Raw genomic sequence first — 23,120 nt, 5'->3', positions numbered from 1 at the left:
GTCCAATAAATTAACTAAACACCATTAGTGCTTTATGTTGGATACCTGACTGACATTATTTTTTGAATCCTTGTATATTGTCAATTGTACAGAATGTTCCGTGTGTGATTAAAAAGAATTGTATTTTTTTCAAAGTGCAGTGTTCTGTAGATATCAATTAAGTCCAACCATTCCATTGAGTTTCTTAAAATCTTGCTGCCATACAGACTTTCTGTCTGGAAGATCTGTTATTTGATATCAGTGAGGCATTAAAATCTAGTAGTATACTATCCCTGTCAATTTCTCCCTTTATGTATATTGGCATTTATTTTATGTTTTATTATTAATTTTTATTGAGGTATACTTGTATTATAATGTTGTGTTACTTTCTAGATAACAGCAAAGTGAATCAGCTATATGTAAACATGTATCCCATCTTTTTTGGATTTCCTTCCCATTTAGGTCAACACAGAGCACAAAGTAGAGTTCCTTGAGCTATACAGTATGTTCTCCTCTGTTATCTATATTATACATAATAAAAATACTATGTATACATAGTATTGGGTGCCTGTATGTGAACAAGAGTAATATGCTCTTCTTGTATTGATCATTGTATAGTGTCTTTCTTTGTGGACTTTGTTTTAAAGTCTATTTTGTCTAATATGAGTATTGTTACCCCCACTTTCTTGTCTTTTCCATTTGCATGAAATCTCTTTTTCTGTCCTCTCATATTCAATCTATGGGTGTCTTTCCCACTAATGTGAGTCTTTTTAGGCAGCATATCTAGGTTCTTGATTTTTAATCCAATCTGCCACTCTCTGTCATTTATTGGAATAGTTGACATTTAAAGTGATTACTGATAAATATGTATTTATTGCTCTTAAACCTTGTTTCCTAGTTGGTTTTGGAGTTCTTCTTTGTTCCTTTCTTCTCTTTCTTTGGCCTTTCATGGTTTGATGGTTTCTTTCTTTTGTATTATGCTTGAGTTCCTTCCTTATTGGTTTTTGTGAATCGATTGCTTGTGTTTGATTTGTGGCTACCCTGACTTTCAAGTATGTCAACTCATAATTACATGTACTTGCTTTAGACATATAAAGTCAAACATATTCTAAAAGAGCTACATTTTTTACTCCCCACCCCTTGTTATGTGATTTTCATGATGTATTTTACATCTTCATGTTTATCCTTTTTCCATAATTATATTATCATCACTTTTACAAACCTTTTATTTTTTTAATGTACATACTGTGTTATTTAAGTGATTGTTAATTCTTTCATATATTTGCTTTTCTTATTGTGCTTTTTTTTCCTTTCTATAGATTCTTCTATTCAGAGAAGACCTTTCAATATTTCAATATATTTTATGTTAGGTTAGTATTGCTGTATTCTTTCAGTTTTTGCTTGTCTGAGAAATTCTTAGTGTTTCCTTCTTTTCCAAATGATAATCTTGCTGGGTAGAGTATCTTAGATTGCAGGTTTTTCCCTTTTAGGACTTTGAATACCTCATGCCACTCCCTTCTGGCCTGCAAAGTTTCTATAGAGAAATCAGCAGACAGGTTTTTGGAGGTTCCTTTGTAGCTGACTCTTTGTTTCTCTCTTGCTAACTTTAGAATCTTCTCTTTACCTTAAATTTTTCCCATTTTAATTATGTGTTACTGTGGTTCTCTTTGGGTTCATATTATTTAGGACCCTCTGAGCTTCCTGTACCTGGATATACATTTCCTTCTTTAGGTTTGGGAAGATTTCAGCCATAATATTTTCAACTACATTTTTTTTATCCTCCTGTCTCTATCTTCTCCTTCTGAAACACCTGGAATGCATAGGTTGGCATTCTTTATATTATCCCATAGAGCTCGCAATTGTTTTCATTTTTTTTTTTTTTTTGGCATTTGTCTTTCTGTCTGCTGTTCTTATTGAGCAGTTTCCATTATCCTATCTTCCAGACCACTTTTCCATTCTTCTTCATTAATTAGTATTCTATTCACTGCTTTTAGCTTGGTTTTTATCTCAGCAATTGAGTTGTCTTATTTTGATTGGTTCTTTTTATAGTTTCCAGTTCTTTGTTACAATGTTTCTGAATTTGGGGTCTTGAGAACTAGTGAGGTCTGTTTCATTGTTCTTTCCAAGGATTTCTCTTGTTCTTTTATTTGGGAGTAATCCCTCTGATTTTTCATTTTACTTAAATCCCTCTCTCTCTATGCATGTAAAAGAAACCATTATCTGCTATGGTCTTGAGATGCCATTTTTACATAGGAGTGTTTCGGTGTAGACTGTGTGAGTTCAGTATTTTTGGTGCAAGAGCAGTTTTTGGTATGGATGCCTGCCATCTCTTATTCAGAGTGTGCTGTTATCCCTTTGATAAGAGGTGCAATTGGTGTTGAGACCACAGCTTGCACTGGATGTTGGGTGGGGCCTCCTCTTTGCTCTGTGGCTGTCAGGCCTGTTGTGGGTGGGGTGTGCTCCCCAGTTGTTAGAGAAGAAGCCCTGAGGGTTGGCTTTGATAAGGCTCCATTGCTCTGAAGTGTGTGCTGTGTCTCCAGGGAGGTGAAGAGTGAAGCAAGTGAGGCTTGAATTGTCACAGGAAACCTATGCACCTGCCCCATGCAGGCAACTTTCTTTCTGCCCAGAAGCAGCCCACGATCATGTCCCTTTCTCCATTGTGTTTGTCCCAAACCTAGTGCTAGGCTGGCACTGTGGGCCAGGGAGTTGTGCCTGCAGGGATTCTATTGGTTGTGCTGCCCCCTAAGACCTGAACTGCCTCTATAATAGGGCTTTTCCAGGGCCTGACCACCCCAGATCCGGCTCCAAGCTGTAGTGTGAGGTTGGTAGGCCTGGAAACCACTATGCATTCTTCCCCTGCACTGTCCGTGAAGGACATGGACCTGTGATTCTGTGATGGTCCAGCCACCTGGTTGCGTGCCAACAAAGCCTGCTCTTCTTGGACATGCCCCAGACCTGCCTCTGCTGTGGGAGCCCTGATAATGGGCTTCAGTGTCAATCCTGTCTCCACTATGTGTGTACTCACAAGTCCACCTCTGTGCTGCAGCTGTAGCCCCTGTGAGTACAATGACAATGTGACTCTTATGGCAGAGCTGTGCTTGCTAATAATGGTGGCCTGAAATCACACTCCAGGCCCTGTAGGCTATCTCCACACAACTGCACTGAGTCCACTCCAAAGGTCCATGTGCTAAAGCCTGATTTTCAGTTCCTAGATAGGGCATTGCTAGCAGCTCCACTTTCCTTGAATTTCAGTCTGGCAAGTTTGGCCACATGGCAGCCATAAGCACCAGGCTCTCTCTGCCCTACAAATAATTCAGTTTCATTCTTTTTATGGCTGCATAATATTCCATTGTATATATGTGCCACATCTTCTTTATCCATTCAGCTGTTGATGGGTATTTAGTTTGTTTCCATGTCCTGCCTATTGTAAATAGTGCCGCAATTAGCATTGTGGTACCTGTTTCTTTTTGGATTATCATTTTCTCAGAGTATATGCCCAGGAGTGGGATTGCTGGGTCATATGATACCTCTATTTTTAGTTTTTTAAGGAACCTCCAAACAGTTTTCCATAATGGCTGTACCAACCTACATTTCCACCAATAGTGCAGGGGGGTTCCCCTTTTTCCAAACCCTCTCCAGCATTTATTGTTTCTAGCTTTTTAATGATGGCAATTCTGACTGATGTGAGTTGATACCTCATTGTGACTCAGTCTCTTTTCTTTTTACAAAGGTGTCCAAGCTACACAGAATTGGAAACCTAACAAGTGTCTCAGAATTCTTTCTCATGGGCCTCTCAGATGATCCAGAACTGCAGCCTGTGTGCTTCATCCAGTTCCTGTTCTTGTATCTGGTCACCATGTTTGGAAACCTGCTCATCATCCTGGCTGTCACCTCTGACCCCCACCTCCACATCCCCATGTACTTCTTCCTCTCCAACCTGTCCTTGGCTGACATTGGCTTCATCCCCACCACGGTCCCCAAGATGATTGTGGACATCCAAACTCACAGCAGAGTCATCTCCTCTGCTGGTTGCCTGACTCAGATGTCTATTTTTATCCTTTTTGTGTGTATGGATAGTATGCTTCTGACTGTGATGGCCTATGACTGGTTCATCACTGTCTGTCACCCACTGTACTACCCAATCGTCATGAACTCACGTGCCTGAGCTCCTTAGTTTTGGTGACTTTTTTGTTAGCCTTTTGGACTCCCAGGTGCAGAATTTGATTGTTTTACAACTTACCTGCTTCAAGGATGTAGATATTTTAGCTTTTTCTGTGACCCTTCTCAACTCCTCAAGCTTGCCGTTTCTGACACTCACCAGTAACATAGTCGTGTATGTTGTTGTTGCCATCTCTGGTTTTCTTCCTCTCTCTGGGATCTTTCTCTCTTACTATAAAATTCTTCCCTCTTTTCTTAGAGTCCCAGCATCAGGTGGTAAATATAAAGCCTTCTATACCTGTGGCTCCCAACTGTCAGCTGTTAGCTTATTTTATGGAACAGGCCTTTTTGTGTACCTCAGCTCAGCTCTCTTATGTTCTTACAGGAAAGATGCAGTGGCCTCAGTGGTGTACACTGTGGTTACCCCCATGCTGAACCCCTTCATCTATAGTCTGAGGACCAAGGTCATCAAAAGGGCCATGTGGAGTATCCTCAGCAAAACAAACTAACCTCAGTACCTGGGCCATCCATTTGGAGGGTAGGTTGGAAAATGCAGTAAATCCATTCCTGTAGAGCTGAAAATTCTCCCTCTCTCACCACATTATTTTTGTAGGTCTATGGCCGTCTCTTCCCTCCTTGCTTAGAACCTGAATGTTGCTTCTTTTAATGTTTCTTTAATGGGACTTGAGGTTGTCTTGGATCCTTTCTCGATCATAATTCACTGCATGACTGAATCTTATTATACATTACACTGAAGTGTTGCCTGTTGTCACCATGATGTGTATTACATCACTGGAACTTAATCATCTTGTAACTCTAACCAACATCTCCTCGTTTCTGTCAGCCCTCAGCTGCAGGCAACCATCATTCTACTCTGCTTCTATGAGTTTAATATTTCAGCATTCCACATATAAGGTGCATTGTGCATTAGTTGTCTTCGACTAATTTCAATAAGCACAATATAAGCACATTTCATCTGAATTGTAGGCAATGGCAGATATCCTTCTTTCAAGTGGCTGAATAATATTCCATTCTAGGTACTATTAGGAATCACATTTCTGTATCCATTCATTCATCAATGGACACTACATTGTCTACATCTCTTGCTGTTGTGGATGATGCTGCAATGAACTTGGCAATAATGTTATCACCTTGAGATAGTTATGTCATCCCCTTTGGACACATACCCAGAGATGGGTTTGCTGTATCATGTGGCAGTTCTATTTAAAATATCTGAGGAACTCGTATGCTGTGGTCCATAGTGGCAATACATTCCCATCAACAGTGCTTCTGGATTCCCTTTTCTACACATCCTTGCCAACATTCTCTCTTCTCTTTCTGATAATAGCCAGTCTAACAGGTGTGAGATAAGGACTTGTCGTCTTGGTGTCAGACCCGAAGCCTGGATCCCCAATGTTTGGTTGGAACCCCTCACTCCCCAGGGAGGATATCCTAGCATATGATATACCCTGGTCTCTTCTATGTCTCCTTCCAGGGCATGGGTCTTGACCTGCTCACTTCTTCCCCCTCCTACCCAACTTCAAGCAGAAATTTTTAGTCTTGGCTGTAGAAGTATCTTTTTGAGAGTTTCCAGTGTATTATCAGTGAGAATCACCCTACATGTAGATGCATTTTTGATGTATCTGTTGTGGGAGTTGAGCTCAGTGTCCTCCTACTCCGCCATCTCCTCCTGACAATGCATTTAATTGTAAGTGAATATCCCAGGATTCATGAATACCTGATACGACAAACTGTGATCTGGAGGATGGTACAAATTATCTTTTTGTTTAACTTCCTCATCTGTAGAATACTTATTAAAAAAACATTCTTACCTGAGAAGGCGGTTGAAACAAGTTAACCAAAAGTAGTTATTAGAACAAGTATAGAATATACTAGCACACTCACCATGTCAATATGCCAGTGTGCTTGTTTCAACTAATAGGCTTTTCAGACAGAAAATTTCATTTCCTTCCTTAGCTCCTCTAAAATTTTAGCCTTGTGGAACAGTATTAATTTTTAACTTTCATACTTTCTAATTCTTTATTTTAATTCTACTTCTTTCTTTTTAATGTAGAGCATAAAGCACTGTAGGATTAAACAGATAATATATGTATGTGGGAAATAAGCAATAAATGTTTATTTCCTTCTTGTTATGTATTCTGAGGTTGATAGATCTCAAATAAATTAACTGAGTATCATTAGTACTTTATCCTAGATTCCTGAGTGACCATTGATTTTATGTTTACATAATGTGACCCTGACCATGTCGAGGACAGGGATTGAGTATAATTTATGTATATACCCAAAAGGTAGCAAAATGAAGGCAGAGATTAGACACAGCTCTACTTTGTGTAGCACTGAATATTTTAAAAAGTAAACACAATTTAACATTTTTATTTTCTGGATTTTTCCTCTTCCCTTGGAATGCTTGCCTTCCACAGACATCGCTAAGAACTCCTGAGAGAGAAAAAATGTATAGTTTGCTTGTGTTTATTATCAGGACCGTATATGGGAATCTATTTTTCTATACTAGTCACTGCAAGGACTAAGACTCATAGAATAAAGGATATGGTTCTTAAATTTCTACCATAATAAAGGCAAATAAATGAGGGTGGAAATTTCCCAACTACACATCAAACACTGAATATGAGAAGGTTTCTGTTTCCGTCAAAGATACTTATCATGTGAGAAGGAATTGAGGAGGTACAAACCAAATCACTAATTTTAATGCATAAACATCCACATCTGTGTTTTGCATGTACCATGTCCTGTACACTCATCTTTGGCAGTGACCCTAATATCTGATCTTTTCTACCCACAACACTATGACTTCATTGTAACATTATTTTTGCTAAGGTCAAAACACATTAACGGACTTCAACGTTCACCCCCACTCTCTCCAATTGACTTTTGCTCACTTGGTATTTGGTCAAGGATGCTCATCATGTTGGGGGAGGGGGCACTGGTAATTAGAAAAAGAACACAGCCATATCACATTATGCAGCACAAACATAACTAACTTTGGTTTTCATAGCCCAATTCCTGTAAATGCATCTTTGTCATTGAGTCTAGGATATTATTCCTTTAACACTTTATGAAGTAACTGCAGTTTAGTAATACATTTTTGCTGTGGACTAATTCTTTCAAATAAGTAAACACATAGTCTCTCTGTCTTATATCTGCCTGTACAAGCCTGCCATGTACGCTACCCTAAAAATACCTTCTGTCACTTATCCACACAAGGAAAATAACACCCTTCCCTCCATATCCAATTAGATTTTGGTATAAAATGAAGTTTTATTTTTTTCTTCTTTTCTTTTTAATTTAGGTGAAAATTTATTTAAAAACAGAGATAAGTCCATACAACATCACACAGAGTTTTTAACTGGGCACATCTCACCAAGTAAATTCTCAGCAAACATGATCAATTATTCACCCTTTGACAATCCAGGTAAAAGATATAACAATTCAAATAAATATCTAATTACTTAGCATACTTTTTATAGTACGCTTTTAAAATGTTACACTTTGTAAAATATTTTAGGCATCCAGAAAATATGTCACACTAACAGAAAACGCAATATTCTAATGGTTCCTTTTCTATGATGTTATAATATCAAAGCCTCCTTTCTCAGTTTAAAGTTTTCTTCATATCACTTAATGATAAACCAAACTCTGCATTCCTCAGCACAGAGGTATCTGAGTCAGTGAGTCTGCATGGACAGGATTTGTAAGCTTACATCACTCCTCTTTCCACTTGCATCACACTTAATACAGTAGAAAAAAGAAAAACAGGTAAGCCCAAACACACTTTATTTACTAAAGGCTTCAAGGGCTGAGACAACAAAGAAATCTAAAGGAAATATAATCTGGAGTGAGTGGGTTCCTCTCTACTTAAAAGAAGTTAGAATACTCAGAACATTTATTACATTTGCCCATAGAATGGCTGCCGATTGGCTTGATGTTGATGGAGGAGCTCTCCTAGTGATTCAGAGAACAGGGGTCTATTTGAAATTGCATGACCTGAAGAAGTATAGTTGTATCTGAAAAAGTACCCAATGGAGAGGAATACTCCCATGGTAGTTTGTGTCCAGGGAATTTTTGTTGAGATCATGGTGGTGGGATGAATTTGGGAATATGCTGGAAAGGAGATGGATAGGACCTGAGTCTTGAAGTGCTTGGAGCACAAAGTCCTTATGGAGGATGAGGCCTATTTGTTGGGCAGGATCTGAGATGCTCTCACTGACTTAAACTCCTGGTTTTCATTTCTTTGTGTATTTCCCTCAAACCGAGTGTGAGAAGTACACAGAGACCCACTTCCAGCAATGAGAATATGAAACAAATGCTGGGAAGTCACCACTGGGAACACAGTAAAAAAAAAAATCTGGCTTTCTTCTTGCTGCCTCTCTCTTGCCTTTTGGGTGGCTCACATTGATAAACCCAATAGCCCTACCAGGAGGTCATGTGTCAAGGAACTGAAGGAATTATCTGGACAATATGGGTGGCTCACATTGATAAACCCAATAGCCCTACCAGGAGGTCATGTGTCAAGGAACTGAAGGAATTATCTGGACAATATTCTGTGAACATCTGAATCCTACCAACAGCCTCCTAAGTGTACTTGAAAGAGGACATCTGTTGATCCACTCTTGAGATGCCTGCAGCCCTGCCTGACACTGATTGCAACCTTCTGGGAACCCAACTGAAATATTTAATTAAAGAATCAATTATGAAATACTAAGTAAAAACCAGTATTTTCTAATTTGCAAATATAATTCATTTAGAGAAAAAAATACTTAGAAATGAAGACTCATTCAAATTAAAAAAATAACAACAACAGTAATCTCCACTGTATCTAATGCCAAGTGAGCCAGGGTAAGGAAATGAAAATAAGAAGTTATCCACATCTATTGAGATATTGTATGGTTTTTATCCTTCAGTTTGTAAATATGATATATCACATTGATTTGCATATACTGAGGAGTCCTTGCATTCCAGGGATAAACCCCACTTGATCTTGGTGTATGATCTTTTTAATGTGCTGTTGGATTCTGTTTGCTAGTATTTTGTTGAGGATTTTTACATCTATATTCATCAGTGATACTGGCCTGTAATTTTATTTTCTGTGATATCTTTGTCTGGTTTTGGTATCAGGGTGATGGTGGTGTCATAGAGGGAGTTTGGGCATGTTCCTCCTTCTGCCACATTTTGGAAGAGTCTGAGAAGGATAGGTGTTAGCTCTTCTTGAAATGTTTGATAGAATTCACCTGTGAAGTCATCTGGCCCTGTGCTTTTGTTTGGTGGGAGATTTTTAATCATAGTTTCAATTTCAGTGCTTGTACTTGGTCTGTTCATATTTTCTCTTTCTTCCTGATTCAGTCTTGGAAGCTTGTACTTTTCTAAGAATATATCCATTTCTTCCAGGTTATCCAATTTATTGGCATATACTTGCCTGTAGTAGTCTCTCATGATCTTGTGTGTTTCTGTGATGTCATTTGTTACTTCTCCTTTTTCATTTCTAATTCTGTTCATTTGCGTCTTCTCCTTTCTTTTCCTGATGAGTCTGGCTAATGGTTTATCAATTTTGTTAAATTTCTCAAAGAACCAGCTTTTAGTTTTATTAATCTTTACTATTGTTTCCTTCATTTCTTTTTTGTGTATTTCTGATCTGATCTTTATGATTTCTTTCTTTATGCTCACTTTGGAGTTTTTTTTTTCTTTTTCTTCTTCTTTCTCTAATTGTTTTAGGGTAAGGTTTGGTAGTTTATTTGAGATTTTTGTTGTTTCTTGAGGTAGTATTTTATTGCTGTACACTTCCCTCTTAGAACTGCTTTAGCTGCGTCCCATACCTTAGCTGCTTAATAGCATATTGTTTAGCCTCCATGTGTTTGTATTTTTTATATTTGTTTTCCTGTAATTGATATCTAGTCTCACGGTGTTGTGGTCAGAGAAGATGCTTGATATCATTTCAATTTTCTTGAATTTACTGAGACTTCATTTGTGACCCAAGATGTGATCTCTCCAGGAGAATGTTCCTTGTGCACTTGAGAAGAAATTGTATTCTGCAGATTTTGGATGGAATGTCCTATAAATATCAGTTAAGTTGAGATGGTCTAATGTGTCATTTAAGGCTTGTGTTTCCTTATTTATTTTCTGTTTGGATGATCTGTCCATTAGTGAAAGTGGAGTGTTAAATTCTCCTACTATTATTCTGTTACTGTCGATTTCCCCTTTTATGACTGTTAGCATTTTCCTTACGTATTGAGGTGCTTCTATGTTGGGTGCATAGATATTTACATTTATTATATCTTTTTCTTGGATTGATCCCTTGAGTATTATGTAGTGTCCTTCCTTGTCTTTTATAATAGTCTTTACTTTCAAGTCTAATTTGTCTGATATGAGTATTGCTACTCCAGCTTTCTTTTGACTTCCATTTGCATGGAATAAGTTTTTCCATCCCCTTACTTTCAGGAGGCAAGCATATAAAATGGAGAAAAGATTTCCTCTTCAATAAGTGGTGCTCGGGAAATTGGACAGTTGTATGTAAAAGAATGAAACTAGAGTATTGCCTAACACCATACACAGAAATAAACTCAAAGTGGATTAAAGAACTAAATGTAAAGTCAGACTCTATAAAACTCATACAGGAAAACATAGGCAGAGCGGTCTGTGACATAAATCAAAGCCAGACCCTTTTTAACCCACCTCCTAGAATAATGGAAATCAAAAAAAAAAAAAAAAAAAAAAAAAAAAAGAAAGCAAATGGGACCTAATGAAACTTAAAAGTTTTCACTCAGCAAAAGAAACCATAAAGAAGACAACACTGAGAACAGGAGGAAGTGTTTCCCAATGAAGTAACTGACAAAGGATTAATCTCCAAAATATACAAGCAACTCATGCAGCTCAATATCAAAAAAGCAAATGAACGATTCCGAAGATGGCCAGAAGATATAAATTGACATTTCTCCAAAGAAGACGTGTAGATGGTTAACAATCCCATGAAAAGATGGGCAACATCACTAATGATTAGAGAAATGAAATGCAAAGCCACAATGATGTATCACCTCACACCAGTCAGAATGGCTATCATCAAAAAATCTAGAAACAATACACGCTGGAAAGGGTGTGGAGAAAAGGGAACCCTCCTGCACTGTTGGTAGGAATGTAAATTGGCACAGCCACCATGGGAAACATTATGGAGGTTCATTAAAAAACTAAAAATAGAACTACTATATGACCCAGCAATCCCACTACTGGACGTATACCCAGAGAAAACCAGAATTCAAAAAGACACATGCACCCCAATGTTCATTGCAGCACTATTTACAACAGGCAGGTAATGGAAGAAACCTAAATGCCCATCAACTGATGAATGAATGGATAAAGAAGATGTGTCATATATTTACAATAGAATATTTTTCAGCCATAAAAGTAAATGGAATTAAGTTATTTGTAATAAGGTGGGTGGACCTAGAGTCAGTCATATAGAGTGAAGTAAGCCACAAAGAGAAAAATAAGTACCGTATGCTAACGCATATATATGGAATCTAAATAAATGGTACTGATGAACATAGTGACAGGGCAAGAATATAGATGCACATGTAGAGAACGGACTTGAGGACATGGGGCAAGGGGTGAAGGGGAAGCTGGGATGAAGTGAGAGAGTAGCATTGACATATATACCCTATCAAATGTAAAATAGATAGCTAGTTGGAAGCTGCTGCATAACACGGGGAGATCAACTGGATGACTGGTGATGACTTGGAGCGGTGGGATGGGGAGTGTGGGAGGGAGTTTTGAGAGGGAGAGGATATGGGAATATATGTATAAATACAGCTGATTTGCTTTTTTGTACAGCAGAAACTGGCACAACAGTGTGAAGCAATTATACTCCAATAAAGAGTTTAAAAAAATGTTATCCTTAGAGACAACTATTAATTGTAAAAATGGAAATTGTATCACATCTTTGGTATATACTTAATGCTGCAGAGATTTCATGATTGATATGATAGATTTGCAGATATCAAAACCACACTATGAGTGATGTAATTTGGAAAAGCCTGGATATTATGTTAAAATCCTGCAAGTTGGAAGTAAGAAGCAAGGATACAGGTGAATTTCCTCCTGAGGAGAAGACAGACCAGATCCTTCCCAGAACACTCACATTTCTCCTTTTCCTGTTTCATTATTAGCAAGTCTCCAGAGATTGGGACAACGTGGACTAAGGGGCTAATTATGAGCTTTGGGCATTGAGCCCTGAGGCGATACTATTGTAAATAATTGGCCAGTGCCTCCAGCTCTGTATTTGACACTTCTAATATTGTGGCTCCACACGTGTCTCTTTATCCTTTTTAGGAACAAGCATCAGAAGGTCCGGGCTAAGTCTGTCTTCCTGCCAGTCCTGAGCATTGACCCTGAGATTTTATCACATACCAGGCAGGAGAGGGGCAGTGAATCTGTGCTCCTTGGTCATCTTCCAGCAGAGATGCAGCCCAACCCAGTAAGTGCTGAGGGAGACAGTGATGGATGAAGGGAGTGTTGGAAGCATGATTTTCTTTTCTCAACAAGACAAACATAACAGTTGGGATAGACAGCTGGGAAGGCACCAGTATACACACTTCAGATTAGAGCCCTTTCACATTTATCTTCTTGGTTCTGGTTGAGATTTCCTTCTCAAGAAGACAAACATGATAGTTAGTATAGAAAGACGAGAGGAATATACACAGTCCGGGAATAAAGCCCTTTGAAGTTTATGTTCTTTATTCTGGTAGGGGTGTGAGAACTCTCATTCTGAGTTCTGCTTCCACCCTCACTGGTTCTGGCTCTGGCTGGCATGTCCCCCACTGTAGCAGCAAATGGGTCTCTAAATTCTCCCCTTAGCACTTCAAGTGATCCTGAAAGCACTGATGAGGATGAGGATGAGAAGGATGACAGGAACCCTAATATCATGTGCTGCTATTGAAGGCTTCCTAAGTGTCAGGCTCTGAGCTGTGTGTCTTATATATTTACATCTGCATGATCTCTCACAAATGATAATTGGATGCATTATAATTACTTTAATAAGAGGAAAGAAGCATAGCATTTTATGTAAAATGTACTAATTCATGGGTATAAAAGTCTTAAAGCCAAGTTTGAAGGCAGTCAATCTGGGCAGACTGACTCCAGACACAGGGCATCTGGGCCACCCTCCCCCTGCCACCCAAACAGTCATGTCACCTCCTTGTCAGTCCTGGCAGAGACTCCCTGCTCACTGTGCTCTTCCCTTTGGAGTTTTCTGGAGGACACAGTGGAGGGCAGTAGGTAGCACTTGTTGCATCAACTATAAGAAGAATGTCTGAGATCACAGGTGAGGCCATGGAAATAATTGGTACCTGATATTTCAGGGTTGATCTGTCTGTTAACCCTGTTCTTGGATTTCACATTAACTGTCCACATTCTCCCCCATACTTAGGATCAGCTGGCTCAGTCGCAAAAGGAGACACAAAATCACAGCCTTCATTGCTACTCAGGAAAATGAAAAGAGTCAAAAATATACTGAGATACATCTGTGGTTAGACTGCTGTACTTCTGCTCAAAATGTTCAGAAAGTCTGAAAACAATGACATTCAGTGCATGGAACTCAGAGAAGAAATACTTAATTTTGAATCCCGTATGCTCCACGAATTCTTAGTGTGTGATGGGGCAATTTCTCAGAATCTGTGAGATTCAGAATTGTCAAGTGAGTAGATTCCTCGCTGATGCAAACCCACTAAATTTGGACTAAACAAATAACGGTCGCCCTCTATGCCATAGCTAACTATGTGATGGCTGCACAAAGAAAGGGCAACATACTTTTTTTTTATATTTTGTTACTAATAATGATAAGGCTAATTCTCACCTTATCAGATTTAAATATCTGGTATCTGATGTTATGGTTTTCCTACCCCCCAACAGGACATTTTATTTTTGTTTATATGAGTACATTCTTCATAGGTGAAGAGAAATGACTGAGGCTCATTCATTTCTGATTCCCCAGAGCCTATATCTCGATGGCTCAGAGGAGGCACCAAGGATTAAAAAACAAGCAAACAAACAAAAAACAAAAACAGTTATGTGTTGAATCACCCCTTCCATTTTTCACAGATACAAAGTGTGAGCAGTATGCTTCCACAGCGTGGACCATTCATGCTGGTGTTTTCATCTTTTGCAGAATGTCCCATAGGACTAGAGACAAGATAAAATAGTGCTTGTTTCTATCTATGTCATGGATTTTCTAAGGGACCAATTTTTCTTTCTTGGAATAACATCTGCAGGATTCAATCTTGAAAAGCCATTGCAGAAATGTTCATAAGTAGGAGTTGGGGGGAAGGAGTCACAAAACACAGGGACAGTACCTCTTATTACATGGGCAGGGACAGATTTTAGGATTTCATGTCATTCCATGCTCTGTGCCCTAAGACAGGAAGTGCTTCAATCTCTTCTGCCATATAACCCATAAAACATTATTAAATTTTGGAGATTGAATTTAAGGAGTAAATATACTCTCCCAATAATAATAGATATTCTTTATAAAAATGACCCAGTATTTATAAGTTAGAAATATCCCTTAGGTGCCACACTATTAGACTCTGGTGTAGTGCTGGGTATTAGCCTCTTTTTTAATTCCAGGAAGGTCCAGTATATAGAGAAGGAGAGAGATTTACACACACTCCAAAGACCCAGGACTCAAACCTTGGCCTGCTTATTCCTGCACCAGTTCTCACTCACCTCCACTGTAGCTAATAAGGGTTTCTTTTCTAACCTAGTTTTATTGGTCCAGAATGTGAAATGCAGGTAGAAAAACTGATTCATCCACTTTGGTTCAGTGAGTCTACTTGTGAATTATGGGAATGTGCCACTAGTTCACTGGGGCCATAATTGCACTAATGTGATGAAATGTAGGATTTTCTATAAATAGTCATGTTTTACAGTCCAGTTTTGAAAAATAAGGTTGAAACAATTTCCTATATATGATGAAAATATCATGTGCACCTATCATGAAATTATCACAAGATAGACCTCAGGAATATTTTTCAAATGATACCTTAATAAAAGATGATGTGGTTGATAGAAAATATTTGCATTGAAATTAAGTAGACAATTAATATTAGTAAAACTGAATATGCATCAATTCTTAGAAATTGAACAACTAACCACCACTCGCATAGTATATACAAACTCTTATTTATGTGATACTGAGCGAGGTACAGAATTTTCATCAGATATTTGTAAGGAGAAAGTGACACAGATAATAACATAATATAAAATATGTACTATAAATTAAATATTTATTTAATAGTGAAATCATTACTTTATATTGTTACATTTTAAATATATGCGAAATATAGATTTGTTAAATTTATATTTAAGTGTATTAATATAAATTTATAAAGTAGATGATTGATTTTTTTCCTTATGACTAATGTGCATCAAGTAAATGTTTGAAGTAATTGTATGCAATTCACGAAGAGATTTAACCACAAATTTGTGGTAAACAAGTACATTTCAGAGGCAACATGTGTAGTATTCATTTTAAGGAAGATTTTAAGAATGCTGGCTATGGATACATAAATGAATATTGACATTATGGAAGCATCAACAAGGAAATATACCCATGAACTTCATGACACTGGTTGTTTAGGGGGACAGTTATGTAGAGGAATGGGATTGAGCTAGATACCGAGAAAATCCCATTTTATGGGTAATGTCTCAAATCTCTATAAAAGCTGAGATCTGAGGAAACTATTATTAAGTGTTTATATTTTAAAAGATGTGTTGGGTATTGATGAGAGTAATAATTGGTAATAGAAATGGAACATCTTATAAGTGTTGGGCAATATTCTAAGCAGTATTTATCAGGTCCAGGTTGATATTAGGGTGACCATGAAACACATATGTAGATCCTGAAATAGGTCCTAGGCTGAGGCTGGAGTACCTGTGAATTTTAAAATACACATAATAAATTTCCAATCAACTGGAATGGAAAACTATTGGTCTAAGCAATATTAATAAATTTTTTAAAATTCTTTCAATACTCATACTAGGTAGTTTCAATTATTATCATAATTTCATAGATAAAGAAACTGTTCAAATGTGTTTACAGTACTTATTTTGAATGTTTCTCAATTAAATCATAGTGTGATGTGCTGAAATAATTAAACTGAATTACCTCAGATAGCAGAAGTCAAGGAATTGCAATCCCTGTATGAAGAAGAATTGACATGAAAATCTATTGACTCGAAATAAGAAGGCTGGGGACTTTCTAGGTGTATGCAATTTGGTTAATCATTTCAATAAAATGAAAAAAAAAAGAAAAAACAATGAAATAGTACTATCCCAGCAATACAGAAAGAGTCCACATAAAGCGGTCTCATGCATCAGACATTTTTTGAGATGGTATTGAAACAAATAACACTGTAGAAAAAAAAATCAATAAGTTTTCTTAAATTTCATTATCATTTAAACATTGACAATGCTCTGTACCCTAACACCATCTTTATAGTCACCAATGCTGTATGATCATGTTCACTTAAAGAAACCTACAGATCGAAATTTGAAGTCCACCATAGTTATAAAGTATATACTAAATGACTCTTCAAACACAACCCTGATATTTGAGTAATCACTTATTTCATGAAGGAGGGAAGATGGACAAACCAATGAAAAAATTCTGAATATCATATGTATATTTCTGATTATGAATATTCAATATTAATTTAGAATTCACATAGTTCATTTCAGAGAGATTTATAAATATTATAAATAAAAGAAATATCTAGAATACTGCTTGAATAAAATAAGATTTATATATCTATGGCTTCATTCCTTTAAATTTGAATTATATTTTTTTCTTAAGGGAGTGGGATTTTTCATTCTGTATTATTTCTAAGGAATTGGGCTGTGTTTAACTGAGATCAAGGATGTATTACCTCATATATTTTTGTGCTCTTTCACTTTTCAGTGAAGTTTTATAAAGTAAGAGTGTATAAACAGAGGTGAATAGAACAGAAACCAGTGGGGAAATATGTTTAAGGAGATAGAATTTGTCACACTGGGAAAAATTACTGAAGGAACTAGGGTGTATAATCTTAGAAATGAATTGCTTGAATCTAAGTAGGGACAAAGGGCTCATTGCCCATTTACTTATTTTCTCTTTTTCCAGCCCTTTCTTCTTTTTCCAAAGGTGTCTAAGCTACACAGAACTGGAAACCTAACAAGGGTCTCAGAATTCTTCCTCCTGGGCCTCTCCGATGATCCACAACTGCAGCCTGTGCTCTTTACCCTGTTCCTGTCCATGTACCTGGTCACCTTGTTGGGGAACCTGCTCATCATCCTGGCTGTCACCTCTGACCCCCACCTCCACACCCCCATGTACTTTTTCCTCTCCAACCTGTCCTTGGCTGACATTGGTTTCATCTCTACAACTGTCCCCAGATTTATTGTGGACATCCAAACTCACAGCAGAGTCATCTCCTATGAGCGCTGCCTGACACAGATGTCTGTTTTTATCCTTTTTGCATGTATGGATAATATGCTCCTGACCGTGATGGCCTATGACAGGTTTTTGGCCATCTGTCACCCACTGCACTACAAGGTCATCATGAGTCCACGCCTCTGTTGCTTCTTCATTTCCATGTCTTTTTTTGGTAGTCTTTTGGACTCCCAGGTGCAGCATTTGATTGTGTCACAATTTACCTGCTTCAAGGATGTGGACATTTCTAATTTTTTCTGTGACCCTTCTCTGCTCCTAAACCTTGCCTGTTCTGAAAATTTCACCAATGCCATAGTCATGTATTTTTTTCTTGCCGTCTTTGGTTTTCTCCCTTTCTTAGTGATCTTTTTCTCCTACTATAAAATTCTTTCCTCCATTCTCAGAGTTCCCTCATCCGGTGGGATGTATAAAGCCTTCTCCACCTGTGGTTCTCATCTATCAGTTGTTTGCTTATTTTACGGAACAGACCTTAGTGTGTATCTCAGTTCAACTGTCTCACAATCTCCCAGGAAGGATGTAGTGGCCTCAGTGATGTACACTGTGGTCACCCGCATACTGAACCCCTTCATCTACAGTCTAAGGAACAGAGACATCAAAAGGGCCATGTGGAGATTCCTTAGCAAAAAAAATCTCATGTTAATACCTCTCCTACCCATTTAAAGTTTAGGTTGGAACATGCAGCAAAACTAAACATCTAGACCTGAAGTCCTACCTCTCTCATCATGTCCTTTTTGTAGCTCTTATGCCCTTCACATGTCTCCTTGCTTAATACCCAATCATTTTTCTGTTGTTTCTTTAGTGGGACTAGGGGAGAGATCTAGGATACTTTGTACATCTTAATTACTGCATGAGTTAATTATACAATGTCAAACAGGATATTATAACTTATCATTGATAGCCCAAGGATCCTTAAAATTTGAACAACTCTGTATATTTAAAATGTACATTTTTCCACAGCTCTTGTGTATTTTAACTTTGTGAACCAGTATTTTTTAAACTCTCTTCCATTCGAATTCTTCATTTTTAATCATGTAGGACTTTAAACATTCTAGGAGTAAACAGATAATAAACACACATGATAAGAAAGAAATAAACATAGATATTCTTCTTTTCATTTACTCTGAGGGTGATATATTTCCAATAAATTAATTGAATATCATTAGTGCTTTATCTTGGATACCTGACTGATATTATTTTTTGTGTTCTAGTATATAGTCAATTGTACAGAATATTCCATGTGCAGTTCAAAAGAATGTGTACTTTTTAATTTGGTGTTCTGTAGATATCAATCAATGCCTAACATTCTATTGTGTCATTTAAGTGATCTGTTGCCTTATCAATATTCTGTCTATAAGATCTATCCTTTGATGTCAGTGGGGTGTTAAAATCTCCTAGTATGATTGTATACCTGTCCATTTCTCCCTTTATGTCTATTAGGATTTGTTTCTTTTTTTTCTCTTTAAGAACTTTTATGGAGATACAATTGACATACAATGAACTACATATATTAAAAGTATACAGTTTGATATTTTTCTTATTCGTAATGTATATATGGCAATCCCATCTCCCAATTCCTTCCCCCCCAAGCCCCCCCAACCCTGCTTTCCCCATTTGGTGTCCATATGTTTGTTCTCTACATCTGTGTCTCTCTTTCTGCCTTGCAAACTGGTTGATCTGTACCATTTTTCTATATTCCGCATAGGTGTGTTAATATACAATATTTGTTTTCCTCTTTCTGACTCACTTCACTCTGTATGACCGTCTCTAGGTCCTTCCATGTCTCTACAAATGTCCCAGTTTCATTCCATTTTACAGCTGAGTAATATTCCATTGTATATATGTACCACATCTTCTTTATCCATTCATCTGTTGATAGACATTTAGGTTGCTTCCATGTCCTGGCTATTGTAAATAGTGCTGAAATGAACATTGGAGTGCATGTTTCTTTTTGGTCTATGATTTTCTCTGGGTATATGCCCAGTAGTGGAATTGCTGGGTCATATGGTAGTTCTATTTATAGTTTTTCAAGGAACGTACATACTGTTCTCCATAGTGGCTGTATCAATTTACATTCCCACCAACAGTGCAAGAGAGTTCCCTTTTCTCCACACCCTCTCCAACATTTACTGTTTGTAGATTTTCTGATGTGCCCCTTCTAACTGCTGTGAGGAGATACATCATTGTAGTTTTGATTTGCATTTCTCTAATAATTAGTGATGTGGTGCAGCTTTTCATGTGCCTCTTGGCCATCCATATGTTTTCTTTGGAGAAATACCTATTTAGGTCTTCAGCCCATTTTTTGATTGGGTTGTTTGTTTTTTTGATACTGAGCTGCATGAACTGTTTATATATTTTGGGAATTAATTCTTTGTCCATTGCTTCATTGGCAAGTATTTTCTCCCATTCTGAGGATTGCCTTCTTGTTTTGTTTATGATTTCTTTCACTGTGCAAAAGCTTTTAAGTTTCATGAGGTCCCATTTGTTTATTCTTGATTTTATTTCCATGATTCTAGGAGGTGGGTCAGAAAGGATCTTGCTTTGATGTACGTCATAGAGTGTTCTGCCTATGTTTTCCTCTAGGAGTTTTATAGTGTCTCATCTTATATTTAGGTCTTTAAGCCATTTTTAGTTTATTTCTGTATGTGGTGTTAGGAGGTGTTCTAATTTCATTCTTTTACATGTAGCTGTCCATTTTTCCCAGCACCACTTATTGAAGAGGCTCTCTTTTTTCCACTGTATATTCTTGCCCTCTTTGTTAAAGATAAGGCGCCCATATGTGCTTGGGTTTACCTCTGGGCTCTCTATTCTGTTCCACTGATCTTCCTTTCTATTTTTGTGCCAGTACCATACTGTCTTGATCACTGTGGCCTTGTAGTATAGTTTGAAGTCAGGAAGCCTAATTCCACCAACTCTGTCTTTCATTCTCAGGATTGCTTTGGCTATTCAGGATCTTTTGCATTTCCATACAAATCGTAAGATTTCTTGTTTTAGTTCTGTGAAAACTGCCGTTGGTAATTTGATAGGGATTGCATTGAATCTGTAAATTGCTTTGGGTAAGATAGTCATTTTCACAATGTTGATTCTTCCAATCCAAGAACATGGTATGTCCCTCCATCTGTTTGTATCATCTTTGATTTCTTTCATCAGTATCTTATAGTTTTCTGCATACAGGTCTTTTGTCTCCTAAGGCAGCTTTATTCCTAGGAAATTTATTCTTTTTGTTGCAATGGTAAATGGGAGAGTTTTCTTAATTTTTCTTTTTACTCTTTCGTTGTTAGTGTATAAGAATGCAAGAAATTTCTGTGCATTAATTTTATATCCTGCTACTTTACTAAATACATCAATTAGTGCTAGCAGTTTTCTGGTACAATCTTTAGGGTTTTCTATGTATAATATCATGTCACCTGCAAAGTGTGACAATTTTACTTCCCCTTTTCCAATTTGGATTCCCTTTATTTCATTTTCTTCTCTGATTGCTGTGGCTAAAACTTCCAAAACTATGTTGAATAATAATGGTGAGATTGGGCATCCTTGTCCTATTCCAGTCTGTAGAGGGAATTCTTTCAGTTTTGTACCATTTAGAATGATGTTTGCTGTTGATTTTTATTATGTTGAGGTAATTTCCTTCGATGCCCATTTTCTGGAGAGTTTTTATCATAAATGGATGTTGAATTTTGTCAAAAGCTTTTTCTGCGTCTATTGAGATGATCATATGGTTTTTATCTTTCAAATTGTTAATATGATGTATCACATTGATTGATTTGCTTATATTGAATAATCCTTGCATTCCAGGGATAAACCCCACTTGATCATGGTGTATGATCTTTTTAATGTGCTGTTGGATTCTGTTTGCTAGTATTTTATTGAGGATTTTTGCATGTGTATTCATCAGTGATATTGGCTTGTAATTTTCCTTTTTTGTGACATCTTTGCCTGGTTTTGGGTTCAGGGTGATGGTGGCCTCGTAGAATGAGTTTGGGAATGTTCCTCCTTCTGCTATATTTTGGAAGAGTCTGGGAAGGATAAGTGTTAGCTCTTCTTGAAATGTTTGATAGAATTCACCTGTGAATCCATCTGGCCCTGGGCTTTTGTTTGTTGTGAGATTTTTAATCACAGTCTCAATTTCAGTGCTTGTGACTGGTTTGTTCATATTTTCTGTTTCTTCCTGGTTCAGTCTTGGAGGATTGTACTTTTCTAAGAATTTACCCATTTCTTCCAGCTTATCCAATTTATTGGCATATAGTTGCTTCTAGTAGTCGCTCATGATCTTTTGTATTTCTGTGGTGTCAGTTGTTACTTCTCCTTTTTCATTTCTAAATCTGTTAATTTGCATCTTCTCCCTTTTTTTCCTGATAAGTTTGGGTAATGGTTTAGCAATTTTGTTTATCTTCTCAAAGAACCAGCTTTTAGTTTTATTGATCTTTGCTTTTGTTTCCTTCCTTTCTTTTTCATTTATTTCTGCTCTGATCTTTATGATTTCTTTCCTTCTGCTCACTTTGGGGTTTCTTTTTTCTTTCTCTAATTGTTTTAGGTGTAACATTAGGTTGCTTATTTGATATTTTTTCTTGTTTCCTGAGGTAGAACTGATTGCTATAAACTTCCCTCTTAGACTTGCTTTTGCTGCATCCCATAGGTTTTGGGTTGTTGTGTTTCCATTGTCATTTGTTTCTAGGTATTTTTTGATTTCCTCTTTGATTTCTTTAGTTATTTCTTGGTTGTTTAATAGTGTATTGTTTAGCCTCCATGTGTTTGTATTTTTTTGCAGTTTTTTTTCCTGTAATTGATATCTAGTCTCATGGCGTTGTAGTCAGAGAAGTTGCTTGATATGATTTCAATTTTTTTTTAATTTACCAAGGCTTGATTTGTGACCCAAGATGTGTTCTATCCTGGAGAATGTTCTGTGTGCACTTGAGAAGTAAGTGTATTCTGTAGATTTTGGATGGAATGTCCTATAAATATCAGTTAAGTTGAGATGGTCTAATCTGTCATTTTAAAGCTTGTGTGTCCTTATTTATTTTCTGTTTGGATGATCTGTCCATTCATGTAAGTGGGGTGTTCAAGTCTCCTACTCTTATTGTATTACTGTTGATTTCCCATTTTATGGCTGTTAGCATTTGCCTTATGTATTGAGGTGCTCCTATATTGGGGGCATAGATATTTACAATTGTGATATGTTCTTCTTGGATGAATCCCTTGATCATTATGTAGTGTCCTTCCTTGTCTCTTGTAATAGTCTTTACTTTCAAGTCTAATTTGTCTGATATGAGTATTGCTACTCCAGCTTTCTTTTGACTTCCATTTGCATGGAATATCTTCTTCCATCCCTTTGCTTTCAGTCTATATGTGTCCCTTGGCCTGAAGTGGGTTTCTTGTAGGCAGCATATAGAAGGTTCTTGTTTTGTATCCATTCAGCCAGTCAGTGTTTTTGGCTGGAGCATTTAATCCATTTGCATTTAAGGTGATTATTGACATG

General features: G+C 37.2%; 1 protein-coding gene and 1 pseudogene across 1 annotated transcript; both read left to right on the top strand.

The window, feature by feature from the left end:
• The first annotated feature begins 3,763 nt into the window (after window positions 1–3,763).
• Window positions 3,764–4,646, top strand: LOC130836200 (olfactory receptor 18-like; annotated as a pseudogene).
• Window positions 4,647–17,449: 12,803 nt separating this feature from the next.
• Window positions 17,450–18,307, top strand: LOC130836199 (olfactory receptor 7E24-like). The gene has a single exon (XM_057708273.1). It carries the CDS (start codon window positions 17,450–17,452, stop codon window positions 18,305–18,307), a length of 858 nt encoding a protein of 285 aa, XP_057564256.1.
• The last annotated feature ends 4,813 nt before the right edge of the window (window positions 18,308–23,120 follow it).

This window comes from Hippopotamus amphibius, chromosome 15, assembly GCF_030028045.1.
Source record: "Hippopotamus amphibius kiboko isolate mHipAmp2 chromosome 15, mHipAmp2.hap2, whole genome shotgun sequence".
Classification (NCBI taxonomy): domain Eukaryota; kingdom Metazoa; phylum Chordata; class Mammalia; order Artiodactyla; family Hippopotamidae; genus Hippopotamus; species Hippopotamus amphibius.
This window is presented reverse-complemented; position numbering and strand designations above follow the sequence as displayed.

Coding starts and splice junctions, on each gene's coding strand:
- LOC130836199 (XM_057708273.1), top strand. CDS start 17,450: ATGTACCTGGTCACCTTGTTGGGGAACCTGCTCATCATCCTGGCTGTC.